This window comes from Symphodus melops, assembly GCF_947650265.1.
Source record: "Symphodus melops genome assembly, chromosome: 17".
NCBI classification, from domain to species: Eukaryota; Metazoa; Chordata; class Actinopteri; order Labriformes; family Labridae; genus Symphodus; species Symphodus melops.
Genome location: NC_136707.1, coordinates 21755512 through 21775895, shown reverse-complemented (window position 1 = coordinate 21775895; position 20384 = coordinate 21755512). Strand labels below are relative to the sequence as shown.

The window sequence follows — 20384 nt, the reverse complement described above, 5'->3', positions numbered from 1 at the left end:
AAATTATAATTGCTACTACTACTAAAATCATTAACAAAAGTGAAATGTAGCAGTAACAGTTCGACAGGCACCGGTTGTTGTTTTGAGGTTCATGGTTATAGTCATAGATTTGAACTCTGGTCTCATAGTTATTGACTGGAACTCTGGTCTCATCGTTATTGACTGGAACTCTGGTCTCATAGTTATTGACTGGAACTCTGGTCTCATAATTATTGACTGGAACTCTGGTCTCATAGTTATTGACTGGACTGCTGTTCTCATTTGACTCATTGTTCCTGTTTTCTGGTCTTCTACCTTGTTGCTGAAAGGAAATCTGTCTCTGCATCACAATACACAAAAACAGTCCAAGGCAGGCGAGGTCTCCTAATGTGTTACTGATGCTGGACACATCAGCATTACCTCTAAAGCGGTTTCTGAGACTCAACAGGGTCTGGTAGTCTGCTCCCATAGAAAACTGTCTGATCTGTCTTAAGAGGCGCGTAGTGATCTGGTAGGTTCGATTTGGATCATATTCTGTCCTACGGTAATGAGAACTGCCGTAATGCTGTGTAAGATACACCTGATCTATCCTCTGCCCACTGACTCTGATTATGATCCTGTCCATATTTTGTTCCGTAAAGAAAGTTGGTGGATGGAGAACATATGATGGAAGTGGAACTGACGTGACTTCATTGAGATTTCCAATGGTGTAGTAGTGTCGTCCTCGAGGCAGTGGGTCCAACACACTCTCACGGTTGTGATAACGATGTGAGCTATATTGATTTTCTGGGTCAAATGTCAGCCATATTGAATCACTGTCAATAGTAACTGTGTGGGCAAACCAGTAGAGCAGCACGAGACTGTGTTCGGGTACCGATGGTCCATAGTCAAGATTCTTTAAATCACTGATTGACTTCAGCACTTGTACAGCTGACACAGAGGTCAGAGCAAAGAGCAGAGCTACACAGCAACACACCACTCTTCCAGTCATCTTCATCATCCTGTAAAAGCATTTCAAAAAGTTATTTTAAACTCATGTGTTAACCAGACGTGCATCAAATGATATGGGGGGGGGAATCTCAACCTGTCATCAGACTTCAACAAATCAAAAGTAGACGTATTTATTTATTTTCTGTCTTCCTGTTTGTTTTAACAGTGTATGTCTAACACTTCATGCTGCCCAGTCAGTAACACGTTAACCACATACAATTTGATTATTTACAAGGAAGTATAAGAAAAAACTATTCCACATTTTCAACCAAAACATTCTGATTAACCAAGCTACATGTTTTAAAAAAGCAAAATAGACTTATGATAGACTTATTTATACTTACTCATTATTGACTTTTTAACTAATGAAACATAAACTGTTCTATAAAATGTTCACTGACATGACAGGAAAACAATAACAAGATACTCACAAAGACGTTTGAGTCAAACGATGAACAACCTTTATGTGAAATAGGTTCCTGGTGAATGAAAAACTAATAATCAGTAATCAATCAGAGAGCTCATCTGTGCCGACCTGCTGCTGGGAGACGTCTGCTCTCTTTGATTCTGTGAGAAAAGTTAAACTCCCAAAGTTATGGCTTCTCTGGAAATGAAACAGACAGAAGAAAAGGTGCTGCCCACTGTCACAGGGAAGGTTGTAATACAACAGTTAAAAGCTGGTTCTTTTGATCTGCAGTTAAGAGAGGCATAATTGTGAAGGAATGAGGAAACCTGTAAGTCATCTGATCATTTCAGTGGCATGCAGATCCAGTTTTGACACTGTGTGGAACTGCAGGGGAGGAAATATTACTGTAGTTGTTAATAGCCTGCCTTATTAAGCATGTGACCAAGAATGTCTTTAGTCAGCCAGGTCAAGTGTATGCTGACAGTCTAATAAACTCATAAATAAGAGGAAATAAAAGTCTTTAAGTTGAAAGGATGATCAAGAATGTTAAAAAGGACTTTAAAAACATTAACATCGTGCTACTTTAATAATAATAATAAGAAGGGTATCAGCAATTAGAAAACAATGTTTGATCCAACATCTACTGGTTCTTTTATCTAATGACACATCGTATAGACTCTGATCTCTATGCTCATCTGTGATTGAGGTTCAGTTTCCTCAATCTTAGAATAAAATCTCTGACATTGACCAGGTGGATAATTCAGTTTAATTAATGCAGATAATTCAACACAATGAAAATATGTATCAACATCTGATCACTTCTTCTCATCAATAAGATGTGCTGAACACAGATTGTAGTCTGAAGTTGGACGATTGACTAAATTGGACCTAAAATCTAAAGACCCTCTCCCCGCTGGAGGAGAGGAAGATAAAAAGGGCAACAATGATGATGAAGATGACAATAAACAAACACCAACACAGGCACTGGTCGTCGTCTCTGGATTGTGCGGCGGGCTTAGACTCATGACTGTTGCTGTTTCCTGGTCTTCTGCTTTGTTCCTGATAGTAGACCTGTCTCTGCATCACAATACTCAATAAGAGTCCGAGGCAGGCGAGGTTCCCCCATGTGTTTCTGATGGTGGACACGTCAGCCTCATCTCCAAAGCGGTTCCTGAGACTTAACAGAGTCCGTTGGTTTCCTCTCATAGCAAACTCTCTGATCTGTCTTAAGAGGTGGTGACTGATATGGTAGGTATGATTTGGATCATACCGCGTTGTCCCCCGAGAATTGTCATAATGCTGTGTGACGTACACCTGGTCAATCCTCTGCCCCCTGACTCTAATAATGATCCTGTCCCTGTTTCCTCCATCAAGTAAAGCTGGAGGATTTTCAACATGAGCTGGAAGCGGGACTGTTGTGTGTTGATCAACATTACCAACAATGTAGTAATGCTGACCTTGAGGCAGAGGGGCCAATAAATGCTCATAGTTGTGGAATTGATGTGAGCCATAATCTCCATTTCTTGGGTCAAAGGTCAGCTGTAGTTCATTGTTATCATCAATGAAAATCGTGTGGGCAAACCAGTGGAGCAGCACAAGAGTGTGTGCAGGTACGGATCGGCCAAAGTCGATTCTCTTCAATTCACTGATGGAGTTGAGCTGTTTCACAGCTGATGCAGAGTTCAGAACAAAGAGCAGAGCCACCCAACATGCAACTGGTCCTGTAATCTTCATCATCCTGTAAAAAAAAGTGTAAAAAGCTGTCATTATTCTTCCCAAACGTGCTCTTAATCAGAATGTGGTTTTGTTAAAAGATTGCTCCAGAAAGCTAAAGTTCCTCTTTCAGTGCAATCCACTGTATACGTTTAAAGTCCATGTGTTAAAAACTAAATGCACGACATGATCCATTTCATGATCTGTTAAATGATTTTAAGTATCAGACTTTAATTTCATGAGTAGCATTAAAAGGATATGTTTCCATGTCTGCCTCATCTCCCTCTTCAGATTCAGCATGAATGCATCATCTCTCGGTGCATGGGCAGATTTTTAGAATCAGAAGTGCTGAACAAGATTCATGCAGTCAGTGAATAAGAGAGCTCACCTTCACTTGTCTGCAGTTGGGGGACGTCTGGTCTCTGCGTCTGTGTGAGAGCACATTTTATCCTTCAGTTTCTGTTTCTCTGGATATGAAACTTAAGAAAAAAAAGTTTTCTGCTTCTGCTGGAGGTTTTGAAATGCAACCATTTGAAGGAGACTTGTGTTTCGTTTTTCCAAAGTAGTGCCGCCTTCAAATGTGTGCTGGGGTTTTCTTCTCTGTAAACGTGTTGAATTACAAAGAGCTAATTATTTGTTTAAATTCTGTTTAGGGAGTCATCTGGATATCTCATGGCCATGTTAAGGATAATGAGTAGCAGTACATTACAAACATGATTTATATAGCTCAATTGTGTTTGGTTTTTTATGGTTTAGTTGAGCATTTTTAGTTTTGAAGGTTTCTTTTCATAAATTATTTAATAAGGCTTTTAAACTACTGTGATCTCCTGCAGTCCATTTGGAAGCCTCAAAACGGACGGACATTTTTGCAGGCATCTGAGTGTCAGGTTTATGTTCATATTTTTTTCTCTATTTTTAACTTTTGCCTCACAAATGTAATAAACTGTGAAATGATTACTAGTACTCAAAGATGAGTTTTAAACAATGTTGTTATGGCTTTAGACCAGAAGTCCAACAGTTGTATTTACTTTGCAGGACAAAGACGATAAATTGCCTTTTTTCTTACGAGAGATTCATCTTTCATCAAAAAGTTCTATCTGTGCCTTTCCCTTTATTTCCTACAGGATGTTTTAAGACTCTTTTCAGTCTTTAAGCTTGCACTGCTGCAACTCTGTCAGCCTCCAGCAGGAGATGCTGTCACACAGGTAGTTAGTCTCCCACACCTGCTTTAAAGCCAACTCAAGTTTACATTAATAGACTGAACATAACAGATCAGATGTATCCTGCTGTGTTAGTATCTACACATACACAGCACACAAGCTTTAATGCTTTTTTTCTTACATCGTTTTAACCAGGAAAACAGTTTTTCTTTCACCCCGAGGGGTCCAATCATTTGACACCCATGCACTCACGAATGGGTTCACTCATTGTATGCATCTATTGATATACTCTATAAAGCCTTTGGAAGTCTGTCAGAGGCACAAAGAGTAAAAAAAAAAAACACACACAAAGGAAACATTTAGTTCATCTCTGGTCTCTCCACCCACATCTTTCACATGAGCAGCACAAGTCCATCACACAAATAATGCTCTCCAAGCTTTTCCTCTCAACCTCAACGTGCTCTGGCTAACAGCACAGCGTGACATGCTTGTATCAGGTTGGATTGCACTGAAATACTTTTAGATGTGACATGTAAAATCACAGAATTAAGAGCAATTTAACAGATGTCCGATGTCTCCCTTCAGTCCCTTTGCCTCAGTTATTTCACATGAATGTTTAAAGATAGCAACCTCTCTGCAGAGGAAGAAAAGAGCAGTGAGAGAAGTTTTTTAATATGATGCACCCAGTGAGTCATGCTGCTTGTATTCCTCATGTTTCTGTGTTATGAAAGACCTTGGACAGCTGTGTGGAACTCTGTGAGGGGGTCAGCCAGGCAGCCCTGTACTCCTCCTTCCAACACATGACACCATGTTGGCTCAACCCCGGCCAGAATCATCAGCCACAGACTTTCTGACTATCCAGCCCATGTCTCGTCAAAATCAACATCTTATTCATCGTAAAAGGGCAGCAGCTCTGTAATAAAAGGAGCATGCCAAGTGGTGTGGAATCAAACATGATGGTTGTCATGCTCTGTGGGCTCACTGTGCAGTTACAGCTCTTAAAGCACACAAGAGGGGGATAAGTCATTGTTTTTTATCTTACATAATGTTTGATAACTCATCTATAACATCTATACAGTTTTCTGTCAACTGTCGTTTTTTATCTTTCTTTTTTTTGCACTCAAACCGGGCGAGTCAAGTCTGCAGTGTAACATCGTTTTTTGGGTGATAATGGCAACTGGGACGACATAGTTTTAATGCTTGCATCTCTGAGGAGCTCAGCGATGTTTGTTTAAGTCTAACCCTTCAGAGAGAGGCGACCCTCAAAAAGAGTGTGGGTTTGTTTTAGGAGCTTGAAGGACAATGACTTCAGAAAGATTACGATGAGCTTCACGTTTCTATACAGAGCTCTTAAGTTGAAATAAATGAAAGTTGTTGCAATAGAAGCATGCTATATCTCTGTCCTCTACATGTATGTGCGATGTTATGTTATCCTGTCTGGCTAAGCTTCTGTGAAATGATGGATGTAAACAAAGGCTCGTTATGCAGCGTGCTGTAACTCACCTCATCAGATACTGAAGCTGGTCCAGCAATAACAGGCATTACAAGCAGATTATTCCTGATGATCGTGGATGCTTCTGTAGCTCATGAAGAGGTGTCGGCTCTTAATGTCAGTCCAAAACTCCTCACTGTTTGGTAAATGTGGGATTTGATGAAGAATGCTGGTTGACCCATTTGTTTAAGTCCTTTCAAAAAACAACAACTATCGAACCAAACTGGTCCTCACAATCCCAGGGAGGTGCAGAATGTCTTCTTTTAAATACTGAAGTGTTTTGTATAGAAAGGAGGGGAAAAAACAAAAGAATTGTTGCAGTTCTTTTAATAATTTGAATGAACTTTTTTTTTGGCTTTCTGCTGTTGGGTTTTCAAGAAGCAACAGGTCCAAAACGTGGATGTCTTTTGACCTAAAGGTGGAGGAGGTTTCTTCTGATCTTACTCACAGGCTTCTTTACAGACGTTTTTAAATCCTTCAAATGTCATTCACCTTCATATTTCAGATTAAAGTCATAATTGGGGCTCATTGCCAAACAAGTTTAACCATTCAAGGAACTTGTTTTGGTGAAAAACTATGACTAGAAATATAGAAGTAGTACTTAAACTCTTCAGAAGCTTAATAAGAATATAAAATAATTGTACACAATTTATCTCCAAAAAGCAGCATGAGACAGTATGTGCAGAAGATGATGGGGGAAGATGTGTAGAATAAATTACAGAGACAATATATGAGACGTGTTGTGTACGTTTGAAAGCACAGGAGAAAGTTTTTCTTTTGGTTTCTTTCACTCAACACACTTTACTGTTCTGTGTTTTGGTCAGTGTGACACGTCGCTTGTGTTGTGTCCTGTCGGTTTTGTGCATCATCCAGAGGCCAGAAATATTTTCCTATTTCAAGAAAACTCATGTGGGGAAAAAAGACCAATGCACTCTCTTCTAAACCCATGACAAACTCCTGTCAGTTTTCAAACACTGTTTTTAATTTTTTTTTATTGGGCGATAAAGTGGAGTTTCAGAGAGAAGGCAAAGACTGGACAGTTTTAAGACGAGGGGCCCCGGGTTTGTGAAAATGTACCATTACCCATGTTGTAAAACTGTGTATAACACAGCTTTATTTTAACTCCTTATTTGGTAAGACCTGGTTTTGATCACACTTACAAGGATGTGTGTGAGTGTGTGTTTACTGGTGTAGCGCCAAATCTGTATGGCCCTGAACGATGACTAGGATGGGTCAGATGGACGTGGTTTCATGTCTGTGCCGGGTGTAGAAGAGATTCGACACTGATGATGTGAGTTGGGAGGTTTATTTTTGTAGCTAATCGGTATAATAAGTTGATAGCCATCCATCTTTCCAGCATGTCCTGCGTGCTTTTTTTCTGAAACATGACTCTACATCGTGGGGAGGAATGCAGGTGTGTGTGCGTGTGCGTGTGTGTGTGTGTGTGTGTGGTCGAGCACCCCTGCTCTGGTGTGTAATTACACATCCTGGAGACAGCTGTTTCCTCTCCTCTTTAATCACACAAATATACGAACCCCATAAGAACAGTAATCTGACAGCGTCATGCCTTCACTCTCAGGGTTAAAAATAAATGAAGGCTGCATTTTTTATTATTTATTTTTAACATTTGCTTGTGCTTAGGCTTTTTTGGAGGATAATTTTATTATCCTTTAAATGTGTATAGACCATTGCAGATTACAGAGAACCCTCACTGAAAGCTCCTCTGAGGGGTTTTTATTTTAGGATATGTTTTTGAGCTTTTTATGCCAATATTTTAGAGATAGGACAGTGGATTGAGTCTGGAAATGGGGGCAGAGAGAGTGGGGTATGACATGCAGGAAATGGACCACAGGTGGGATTTGAACCTGGACCTCTTCTCTATGGGCTGCACAAAGTAAACAATAGGCCACTGGCGCACCATGTGTTATTTGCTTGATATGAAATGGCTGAAGTTAATATTGATTCTGTTTTATGACCTTTAAAAGCAAAAGTTTTTTTTTTTTTTTTAAACTTTTTTTAAAAGTTTTTTTTAATTGATTTTCTTGCATGAACTAAAGCGTTGTTTTTTTAACGTTGAACATGGTTTAAGTTTTAAAGCATGGCAAAGATCCTCAGCGAGCATGATACTTGTAACTGATGAAAAAAAATCACAGAAACATCTTTTTGTTTGGAATACTAACATGTACAGGACAAAATCAGCAAAGACATCACATGTACCACTTTGTCCACAGGGGGCGCCAAAATGGAAAGTTGAACAGCTATTTGTCATGAAAAAAGAAAATAATTTGACCTAGATGTTGTTTTTTTATGCCAATAACCTCATTGCATCCAGAACTTCTTTAACTGCCAGTCAACAAAATGATTACTAATATTAGAACAAAATACAGAAAAATCTTTTCAAAGTGATAAATGTAATGATGCTATTAATGTTTTTAAAAGTGACTCTGTGATCGAACACATTCTTCTTAATCTAATGTCTTGAAGTTGACGATCTTCACACACACAAAAGACCTGTCTTAATAATTCAGGAAATGAAACATGAAAAGAAATGTCTGACGGCTCATCCCGCACAGAAAAGTCCAGAAAAACAACCAGACTGTTGTTGTACGATGTGTCTGTGGCAGCTTAAATTGAGAATGAAAAAGACCAAACCTCCAACTCCAGGAAACAGCGTCTTGTCTGTTTTGAAAAGCAGACTTGATGAAAGCACCAACGGCTGTCAGAGTCAAAGGAAACTCTGTGGAGTTTTTGAGTGTTTCAGCTCAGTGTGAGAGGAATGAGAGGGATGTGATGAATGCAGAGCCAGAGCAGCTGATGAAAGGGTCAGGCCAGGTAATGAGGGTTGTAAATGATCCCTGGAGGTAGAAAGGACGGTCAGCTGGCTTATAGTCTGTGGTCAACACCAGTGAAGATATTTACACACAGTCTATCTACACCAAGTAAACCTCCAGCTTCTTCCATTTCAAATCTTTAAACCCACTTTTTCATACTCCTTCTCCATCTGTCCTTTAATTAGAGGTGGAGTGACTGTGAGGGCTTTTTCACCCTGTGGGGGGGAGGGGGGGGGGGGATAGTGGAAGGAAGTGGGCGTGTCTTTCTGCCTTCTCTGCTGAGTCATTTGACATGCATGGTGGGAGGGGCAGGCAGGGAGCTGCTCCCAGAGCCATAGCAGAGTTTGGCCTCTCACTGGAGCGCTGCACTTTGGCAGAGGGGACGACTCACACACGCGTACTCACACACACACACACACACGCTTCAAAAGGTGAGTGTTTAACATACCGGGAGAGAGTGTGTGTGTCATGTGTGTGTTTGTTAGAAACAGAGGGAGTACACGTCGGGTTCTGTTGTCTGGTGTTTTATTCTTGTTTCTCCACCTCAGAGATTTGATCATCTGTTGTTTTCTCGTAGTCCAGTTGATAAATATCTCTGCATGCCTTTCCATTCTTGACTCGGGAGCCAAGCTGTGTCTGCAGCATACTGTGTCTGAGTGTCAAGCTTGATGTGCTAATGAACTGTATGTGGCTTTTTAGAAAAGTTGGCCCCATCTAGTTTTTTCAGTTCACTCAGTTTTAGCATGTTTTTCATCTTGTGTGTGTGTGTGTGTCTCTGTGTGTGTAATTGCTGTTGTTCAGGCAGAGTTTGGATTCCCCCCCCCACACACACACACACACACACACACACACACACACACACACACACACACATTGTGTGCTCTGTGGCGAGCTTTGTAATCAATCCACCTTTACATAACACACACAGAGATGTTCCATCATGTCTCTCCCTCTAACTGTTTGAATTAACTTTCCTGGCTCTTGATTTTGTCCGTCTACATGCTGGACGTGTTCTGCTGTTGCTGACAGTGATCCATTACATTACTGGGTTTTAGTGTGTGTGTGTGTGTGTGTGTGTGTGTGTGTGTGTGTGTGTGTGTGTGTGTGTGTGAGAGACAGTTAAAGGTTAGCTCCACACATGTGGTCAGTAGGCTGAAGTGAATCATTTGGTTCAGTTTCTGTTTTAAAAAGCACAGACCAGACCTCCTCTAAGAAGTTCATGATAATCAGTGGAAAGTAGTCCTTGTTTCTTTCCAGTTGGAAGCACTTTATATCAAAATTTGACCAAAATTGTAGGGAATTCTTTCTTCCTTGGATCTTTTAAGCCTTTTTCTCCCACTCATGCATTCTTTTTTTTCTTTTCTTTTTTCTTAAGTTTCTTTACGCGTCTTCTTTCATCTTTTTTTCTTTTCTTTTTTTTTTTTCTTTTTTCGGAAACAAAGTATTTACAACTGAAACAAAAGAGCCTGAAAATGGTATCATCCAGGGTTTTTGGTTCAGAGTGACCTTAGTGAATACAAAGCTTTGACCTTCTGACAGTTTCAAACTGATGGAAAACAGCAACCAACCTTCACCTTTCCACAGAGGAGCCACCTCTGCTTCGCCTCACACACACACACACACACACACACACACAGAGACTCACACAGGGCTGTTGAAAGGAGCTCTGTTGTGGCCCCGCTGCATTGCCAGGCGAGAACAGACATTGGCCTTTCACCAGAGTCTGACGGGACGCTGAAAGGTCATCGTTACCTTCTGTCTCGTGTTTCAGCCAATAAGTCTGTCAGTAAGATTGTGCATCTATCATGGAATTCAGCATCACAGCTTTAAAAAGCAGAATATTTCTTGAATGTAAGCGGAGGTCTGTCATTAAAAATGGTCATAATGTGTCAACTGTACATTTTTAGGATGGCAGCTTTGAGTCTTCTGGAAGTGCATGAACCTGTACATTTCTGCTCATTTGTTTAATACATCTGACAAATAGACACAGAGATCACATGTTTTCCTTCAGGTAACATTCAGGAAAAAAACAGACACTTGAGCTTTTAACAGCAACACAACCTGGAAACGACTTATGTTAAATGTGTATGCACCTCTCAAATGATCAAAGTGAATAGTTTGATCTTTATTTGAGTCAGACACAGTCCATAAATACAGTTCCTAAAGCTGTGAAGAGGACCAGAGTGACCCACTTTATATCACTCTCACTCACACACACACACACACACACACACACACACACACACACACACACACGTACGCACGATGAGATTTGGAGAGTGTCAAAGTGATGAGGGATCCTGCTGTGTTGTGTTGTTGATAAGAATGACTGGCGTATGCATATAGAAAGTACCTAATATAGCTCTGGATTTAACCGCATGAGGATGTAATGATGCAACTTTCAGTTCAACTGGCAATTTCAAGTTTACTATTAATCTATCATCATTTATTTGTTTTTTTACAAAATGCATTTCAAGTCACATTTTGACTGAAAAGTTTAACTAAAAATTGTAAAATATATTTTCTCCTGTTTTTGGTATGAAAATAAATAATTTTTATCGATTTATAACGGGGCACACACTGGACTGTTCACCTGTCAATCACAGGGCTCAAATGTAGAGACACACAAACAGAGACAACCAACCAATCACACTTAACATCCCTGGTACATCTGAGAGTCTGAGATGAACCTAACTCTCACAGATGAAGACCGTGTATGAGGGGCGAGTCGAAGCAGAAACCTCGGTGCTGTGAGGCCACAGCACTAATGACTGCAGCACTGTGCAGCCCCATATTTTTTTAAAGAAATACATGATTAGTAAAACAAATACCTTAAATAACCCTAATCTCTTTAAGTACACTAAGGCTAGACCAGTGTGCTTTTGCTTAGATTATTTATATACCTGATGGAATGCAGTAATTCAGTTTAATTTGTTGACCAAAAGCCCCAAAAAACCTGCAGAACACAGCTTTTTGTTTCTTACTCTAAACCAAAATGTACCTCCTAATCTCTCCGGCTATTGCACGAACAAATCCTGTTGTCAGCTTTTTTTGCTTAGGCTGCAAGCTCTTTACCTCTCAGCAATGTGACATACTGAATCATGTTGGTGTGCTATAGTTGTACCAAGCTGTAAATCGAAGGATCCTCGACTTTAAATGTCTGACAGGAAGCAGCCGCGCCCACTCTACCTCGATAAAGCAACCAACGCAAAGGACGTAATGACTTTAACAGAGGGAAGTAGAGATAGATAGCACCCGCTTCTGTTTCACTTTGCTTCTCCATCTTACCTTTGTGAAAGCCCGGATATTTGCACAGAACGGATTTGGCTGATGATTTTTGATGTATCATTTTTGTGTTGTATTATTTGAGGACACAGGTGAGCCTGAAACCCCTGCTGCTCTACTCAAACTATTGCTGTCAGCCAACTGATAGCCTTTGACCTGCAGATGAGAGGAGATAAACATCCATACAGGCTCATTAGCTCAGTCTGGATATTGACCGTGAACTCTTGTCAGTGAGCAGTCAACAGATAATAGCTGGATGACTCATTTTTTGGAGGAAATCTCTTCAGAAAAATTGGCAACTTCCTGATCCATTTGTCTTTAGTGTAAACACACTTTGGGGTTAATGTTTATGTGCTTTGGGCTGGATTATTGTTTTAAGGCTTAAAAATGGATTAGTTTGAAATAAGGAATGTAGTATTGCAGGGGCATTTATTCCCTTAGTGAATACGTTTAGTTAAAAACTTAACAAATGAGCCTTGGATTGATGAGTAAGGCAGTGAGGTTAAGTGCTCCTGTGTTTCATAATATATGGATTAAACCTTGCAAAGTGCTTTGTTGCAGTTGAAGGACCTTGTATTGTGCTGCTCGATGTCACACGCTGTCTAAGAGTCTCGAAAGACAACAGCTCTCTTGTGCACCACCGCATGTGGAGACTCAACACATTCCTCTGGCAGTCTAGACAAACCTGTGGGCTTCTACTGTCATTTACTGCAATTTAGAAACATTTCTCAGATGTCTGCAAAGTAACTCTAGATGCTGAAGCTACCTGCACTGACATGGACAAAACCTCAGCTGCATAGACTCCAAGTACAACGATTGAATGATGAATGTAAATGATGGAGTCACATTGGCATTTATAAGGTTATTAGTGGCCTAGCAATGTTTTGTAATAGTATATTAATTCCCAAATTTACTTTTATTTTTTGAAGCCTCCAACCACTAGGGGGCAGTGTTTTGTCTTTAGGTATTCGACTTCAGCTACAACTGAGACAAAAAGAGTTATCACATTTACACGTACATGATCTCAGAACACAACGATGGCCAAGTTTTTGGAGATTTCCAGCGGAGACTTTATTTTCTGCGCTGCCATCTTTTACAGTCCAGCTAGCGACTTGAGAAGTGAGACAATAGCTGGAGTTGAGCGATGATGACTGAATTAAGATTACTAGCTGCAGCTGCCTCTAAATATACGTACATTTGGAGACGCTATTTTCAAGTCATTTCAAAGTTGAGGGAGTGCCTATTAAATTATTCAGTTGAAACCTCCGACACAACTTCCACAACTGAACTGAAAGTGGGCACAGACCTGCGTGTAATGCATATTTAACCCTGTGTCCATAAAGAAAGTAGTGAAATAAGAGTCTGTAGATGGTTGTTATACATTAGTAGAACAGCTGAGTTGTATATAAAGATGAAAGTCTCTTTGCTGTTTTACTTTATATCAGCACTCAATGAATGCCTTCTGTACAAATCAGATAACTTGTTCGTAGCTTATTGTTCTTGCAACATAGCACATTACATTAAATCCTAACCACTCATGTATTGTGATATTGCATTATCAGTGTCTAGCCAATCAGCAGCCCTTTAACAACCTTACATGTCTTTACTAACTCTCTTCTGATATGAAGAGAGAGTTGGTCATTGCAGGGTCAAAAGGTCAAATAACTGCAGAGAGTTGTACGATGAGGACTCTGGGAACTGGGCCTTGCATTGCACAAACACTCTTTAATAACACAACAGACAATGTTTGCTCTGCCACCACTCCAATTTCCTCTTTTTATTAGGGGGGTTCACTATCAGAGGGTGGGAAAACAGCGATTGGGTGTGTGTACATCATGTTTATGTCCCCCCCCCCCTGGGCTCTGTCCCAAACCCATGTGGTCTTAGATATGTAATTGATTCTGTGCTGGAGGGCTGCTCAGAATCCCGGTCTTGAGCAATCAAATGGCCACATCGATTTATTTATTTCTTCACTTGTTACAAGTGTTATGAGACGGCCTGTACAGTATTTCGCTCTCTCAGTAAAATGAACAGAGAAAAATCAAGCTGGAGAACCATTGAAAGGATACATGATAGAAAACAGTTTGATTTGATCACGGTGAGAAGGATTTGCAGCCGCCCACACACTTCTTCTGAAGAAGCATCTGGGTCATGATCAAAAAACAAAAGTATCCCTGAGAAGATGAGAGTAGACTACAAACCTCCTTTGTCCTGTCTGGGAATGTAAATAAAAGACGAGAGGAGCAGATGTTTTTAAAGAGGCCCATAAAAAGATTTTAGACCAGAACAAATATGCAAACGAGCCGTTTAGTGGATTAGGTTTGTAATGTGAATTTGACATGGTGCTCCGGACAAAGAGAGGAAAGACATAAACTAGAGTCTGAACTGCACATCATAGTAGGAAACAGTGAATTTTGTTCATCCGAGCTGCTTAAACTTCACTTTAAAGCAGCTGTGCTCTAAATGCACCCCGCTCAAGATGTAGATGTTTACAGAAAATGAGGCATCAAATCTCTAATAACTTAATAAAATAGAAATTGGTTGATGAGAGAGAGAGAATCCGAGTTTCATGGATTCAGTGAATGAATCGCTCCTCCAGCTATAAAGCTCTTCTTGTCCAAGTTTCCGACCCTCCTCTCTGTCCTCTGGATTCCTCTCTTGTGCTCAAAGTGGGGTTAAACGAAAGGTCAGATCACTGGTTAGTTATAAGAGGACAAACATCCGTGCAATTCTTTTCTAACCTAAACTGGGGACGTGACCTCTGACTTACTCGCCACGCTGTCAAGATCAACACCCAGGACAGCTGAGGCACGGCTCAGTGGATCTGAGCACATTTCACTAAACATAGACAAAGCCGTCAGCGCCTTCTTCAAACTCTGTCCCAGTTTTATTGTTGAAATAATATCTGCTTCATGCTGGATCTGCATCCCTGTGTGAAGTCTGTAAGGAATAAATCAGGAACGTTTTTCTCAACACTGGCTTTTTTTTTTATTATTTCCTCCCTCCCTCCTCCTCCATTCCACACTCCCTCCTCTCTTCCTGACCTTATCTTTTTTAACTCCCTTTACTCACTCGTCCTCTCCCTTTCACTGTTGTGGTTTGCCCCTCTCCTCTGAATGACATCATTTCCACCTACTTTGATTTCTACTTCAAGACCTTTTCGCTTTCTGGCCTTTGTCTCTCGTCTTTTCTCTTCCCCAAAATGCTTCGTGGCTTCGGAGGCTTTTTGTCATATTTACTGAAAGCAAAGAAACCCGATGCTGCAGCAAGCAAGAAAAAAAAATCCATTGCCTGTAATTGAAAACAGGATAGCAGAAAGCTCATGAGTCATTCTCTTCTTTCCAATTTCTAAAAAGAATTTTGCTCTCCGAGCCTCCAAGGAAATGCATTATCCACGCCATCCCTCCACTCGACCTAAACAGATGAGAACCTGTCAGAAAGTGGAGCTGAGGGAGCAAATGGACTGCTAAATCAGTCGTGTGTGGTGGATGCTGTTGATGCATCAGACATTGTGAGGAGATTTAAAACACTGGTTCACACTGCTTTTTCTCAGCAACATTATAGACTTAAACTAGAGGGGATACTCCAGGAGTTCAGACCTCCACCAAGACCTCCACTCCGGTCTCCGATGATTAAGTGAAAGAATTTGGTACAACTCTTTTCAAATCTATAGGACTCTTGGAAAACCTGTTTGTCCTGCTAAAGGATCAGGACAAGGAGAGTGTTTAAATGCGTATCATGGAGGTGCAGGGCAATTTTCCAAATGCAGCGGGGGGAAAAAAACAAGACTTCACAATTTTACTCAACGCCACAAAGACTTTATTAATCATAACATTTCACTGGTCAGCTGATAGTCCATCATCTTTATAACCTAGCGAGGACCACTGGGTCGAAATGTTGTGATTAAACTGTGTGGCATCGAATGAGGAGTCACTGTGGCAATATTAACACAACATTTCATTAACTGCTGTTTATTTGTTTTTAAAGGTGAAGACAAATCAGTCGACCTTATTAACACAATAACAATAATTGTCCACAATGTTTACTCTAATACCAGTTTACCGATGTGAGAACCACAGCAAACATTCAGAAACATCCCAAGTTCCCTTCAGTATGTTGGATTTTGATCCCTGTTTGACCTGACGTGAACCTGTATATTCATCAGTCTGGGAGGGTTTGGGTGACGTCCACCAGCCTGTAATTCTTCAGGGCCAGACATTTTTCACGTGGAGGTCAAATGTCTGCGAACATTTACAGGGTCAGGCTTCAAGCGGCTGCCTCCTGACACCTGTGTTTACTGGCTCGGAGCAGTTCTACGTCTGCAGCACTCTGGAAGGACACCGTGGATAAGCTTAAAGTATGAAGACCTCCGTCTGATTAATGGTCCCTTCATCCAGATGTTTTACTCCTGAGTCCTTCAGCCGTCTGGTTTTATTGGCTCGCTCGCAGCTTAACATTGTTAAATCAACGTTGGTGCATGGTGGGATTGCAGGACTGATGCAGTTCACTACCTGGAATGAAAGAGATTTATTTCCATTGTTGGGTAAAGAGCTGGCTTTCCCACAGTCACACTCAAGGAACTTGTGTTCCCGTTGTGTGTGTTGCATGTTTGCCAAGTCGTTGACAGTGTTTGACTCTTCTTTAACTCAAAGAAAAAGAGGCGGTGTGAATTCATGCTGACAGTTAAACGATGCTGTGGAGTCTCCTCTCCAGGAAACCAGTTAGTTAAGATGCACGACGCACAGACACAGCACTCCTCCACTCTGTCTACTGCCGGTGGCTGAAGTGTTTTTCAGTCTCACTAGGAGGTGAATGTGAGTTTACTTCATGAAGACTTTGGGAAGCAGTGTTCTTTGTAATCAAGCAAGGAAACAGGGTAAGCTCACTTACAATATGTAGATACTGTGTGAACACAGAAACCTGGAAAAGAAATCTGAGCAGATATGAAGGTCCAGATCGACTGTCAGTGAAACACTATTTATCACCTGTTTGGTGAAGTCAGGTTGGATTGCTGCTGGGGCTGCACATAGGAGTCAAGAGATTTAGAGCTGCAGCGATAATGAAGGTTATTCAGATGATAGCAGAGATTACTGAGGCTAACACTTTATCTAAACTGTCTGTTAGCTCCCGTTCTTTTTATGTCCCTTCCCTTTGATTTCCTCTGGTCTCCTGCTTCAGGTGAGGCTTGTCACAGCCAAGTCTCTAAAGGTCAGCCAGCCTCCAGCTAGCATCTCTGTTTACAGCACACTGCTGTCAAATGGGCACGTTTAGAACAGATAGAGGGAGGAGGGCTGACGAGAGGTGTGGCCAGATAAGGATAAACAGTGACAAAAGTTGTGCTGGGAACAGATGGAGGCAATCAAAAGACTTCAGGAGAGTTTAGAAAAAGGACAAAAGATCAAAATGAAGACGAGACAGACAATAGAAAAGTATGAGGTGGAGCGGAGAGGGGAAACTGACCACAGCAGAGATAAGATATGAGGAGGCTGTGGAGAGAGGAAAGGGGAGGTTGGGAGAAAACGACGTGAGCAGAGGTAGAGGAATGTGGACGCTGTAGAGGAGAGGTGGAGGGCAGTGGGTGAGTTGCTGACTGACTGCTGGAACAGGATGAGGAAGTGGTGAAGGAGGCCAGGAGAGCTGCTTGTGACACACACACACACACAGACTGAGGCACATTATGAAAAGAATGAGCTGGTGTCGAGTGTCTGCTCAGGTTGTCAAAGTTTGCAATACTTTGATGCTTTTTGACAGTTACTTTTATTAAACGATAAAATCTCTGTTATTTTAATGATCAATATTACCAAAACGTCCTGAAGCAAGCATGAGAGAGCACCGTCGAGACTGCACACATACGTTTTGATATCTGTGCATTTCAGACAGTCTGCAAAAAAATAACCACATTTTGTGTCCCAGAGAGATCGTCGAGACGGATATCGAGACTCGATATGTCCTCAAATACACTAATTTCTAATCTCTGAGGCAGTGCTGTTCTTTGCAGTTTTTCTTTCATCAGTTTATCAATAATGCAGAACCAGGTTGAATGTGTAGACCTGCAAAGCCAACAATTTTCTCAGTTCTTTTTATTTTACATTTTTAGAGGGAACTGAAATGTTGCCTGGACTTTTTCTCCTCGTGGCAGGCCGCGCTGGAAAAGAAAAAAAAAAGCTGTTAAACTCTTGGCAGCAAGTGTGGATGGATTGCTCGTGCATGTTCAAGTTTTTATTTGCGAGTTCATTTCTGTTCCTACAAGTCAACTTTGTGTTGAAAAAAACTGCAGCATGTAGTGTGTGTGTGGGTGGGTTTGTGTGTGTGTGTGTGTGTGTGTGTGAGACCCGGGGTATGTGGGTGAGTGTATCAGGTTTCAGCTCCGGTCCTCTCTGTCTTTTCCTCTGACATTAACAGGACAGTTACTCTGCACAGAGGAGAGGGAGGGGAGGGAGAGAGGCCTCGTGAGGGGGCAGCAGCTACATGGACGACTATACACACAAACACAAACACAAACACACACACACTCTAAATTCTTCACCTATGCAGACTTTACACACCGTTAAGCAGCGCTGCAGACACTTTCTACAGGCATACTCGTGTCCTTAAAGAGGGTACAGACATGCTGAATATTTCTCTGCTGATTGGACACACATTTTCTGGCATTCCAAGTCAGACATTAAGCTAATCATTAAATAAACAAACTGTAGGGATAACCTCCTGCCAAGTGCAAAGTACTTTAATGCGTCACAGTTTATTTTTTAATAGTTTTTTGATGAGTAAAGTTCTGTTTTGGAAGGAGACCAGATCTATTACAAGTCAGGAGTGTTTTTTAAGTGTGTGTGTCTGAGGTGAGAGCAGGTTAAAACAACTGAACAGATAATTCACACATTTTGGATTTCATCCTCCCACAGGTGCATCCCGTGTGCTGATGAACAGGCGGCTAGCCTCTTAGAGAATATTCTGAATGTAGAGGAGAAAAACAGTTGGGGGGGAAATGATCAGTCCTTAGCCTTAATTACTTCAGCATGATCACAGATTTTTAAGGATTGATAGGAAATGTTACTCTCTTCGTTTCTCCTCTACATTCCCTTCACACACTTAAATCCATTTAAATCAAACCTCATCTCAACCCCTTCTTGTTTCCTCTTCTCTCCCTCCATCAGGGCCAGAAGTGATCTCCAGCTACAACAGCAGTGCCATGTCTGAGGTGGTGTTGCCTGACACAATGGCGTCTCCTGCGGTGGGTGCTCTGTACGGGGAGAAGGCCGGGGCTCCCGTGTTGGACTTCAGTTATGTTGGCATCGACGCCATTCTGGAGCAGATGAGGAGGAAGGCCATGAAGCAGGGATTTGAGCTGAACATCATGGTTGTGGGTAAGTAGCAGAGGATTTTTGTCAGATTAGTACGCACTGACGAACAGTGGGTGTCACATGATGGGTGAGCATGACACTCAGCTCATAGTAATACTGTGGCAGAAATGCAACTTCAAAAGATTCAGCCTCAGAGTCTCTGAGGGGTCCAAAAGAGTCTCGAGTCACATCTGTGTGTGACTTCAGTGTGACTCGAGGACTCGCCTCCGCCCCTGTGGTTCAACCTTCTAAAAAAATAATTCAACTGAAGTCTGTAAGACGAGAACGTCGATTACAGACTTCTCATAAACACATAAACACAACAAAGAGCTCGAAGATATGAACAGTCAGGTTACTCAAACTGGATGAAGTTGAACATGAGAAGCATTTCAACTCAAACTAAAGGAGTTCGCTCTGATGCATAAACATGTGAATCTGTTCATATAAAAGGCTGCATGCTTCATAGTGAACCCTGAAAAAGTGTAATCACATCAAGACTATTTCATTCTACCTTTTGTTGAACTCTTAATTCAGTGCACTAAAGTCAGTTAAAAATGTCAACCCACCTTGATTACCCTTCAGTGATGAGAGCTGTTCTGACATTTGTCCTGTTATTCACATTTTCTCTCTAATCAACGTTTCCCTTCAGCTTTTTAATAAGCAGCCTTACAGATCTCTCTCTCTCTGTCTGTCTGTCTGTCTGTGTGTGTCTCTCTCTCTCTCTCTCCCTCTCTCTCTCCCTCTCTCTCTCCCTCTCCCTCATCACTATGATCAGACACCCTTAAAAACGGGGGCTAATTACACACACAGCTCCACAGTAGTCGGGCTGCCATAAAACCAAAGCTTCCTCTGTGATGTGCGTCTGTCTCCTCTTGATGATGTCGCGCCGGTCGGTCTGTGTTAGATCCTCAAATTAAAAACCTGTTGTTAAAGCAGCCTCCGGGTTCAGACTGAGTCGTGTGACATCGTCAAGTGAACAGTAAACAAAAACTAAATAAACATGTCCCGTCTCAAGTTTTTACAATCAAGTAAAATTATTCTTCACCATTTCAACATGAATACATCAGAGTAGGAAGTACTTCCAGTGAACTGACATCACCAAACATGCCTTTGTTGCATAATGACAACTGTGTCATCAAGTCAAAGTTTTATATTATATTCATATATGCCATTGCCCGTACATGTAGGATT

General features: G+C 41.2%; 1 protein-coding gene and 1 long non-coding RNA gene across 5 annotated transcripts in view; one reads left to right on the top strand and one right to left on the bottom strand.

Annotated features, from left to right (window-relative positions):
• The window catches only part of septin9a (septin 9a), a 58364-nt gene that overhangs the window by 30513 nt on the left and 7467 nt on the right, over positions 1-20384 (top strand). For 3 of the 4 annotated variants that reach the window (XM_079367308.1, XM_079367306.1, XM_079367307.1), the window contains exon 3: positions 19008-19217. In XM_079367308.1, coding sequence (XP_079223434.1) covers positions 19008-19217 — 210 coding nt within the window. Of the gene's footprint in view, positions 1-8871; positions 9003-19007; positions 19218-20384 lie in introns of those variants that run through there. The other variant, XM_079367309.1, reaches the window with a different exon arrangement.
• LOC306838893 lies at positions 2119-5966 on the bottom strand. The gene is made up of 3 exons (XR_013781134.1): positions 5752-5966; positions 3477-3516; positions 2119-3113 (listed from the first exon to the last, which is right to left on the bottom strand). It is a non-coding gene; the product is annotated as an uncharacterized lncRNA (long non-coding RNA).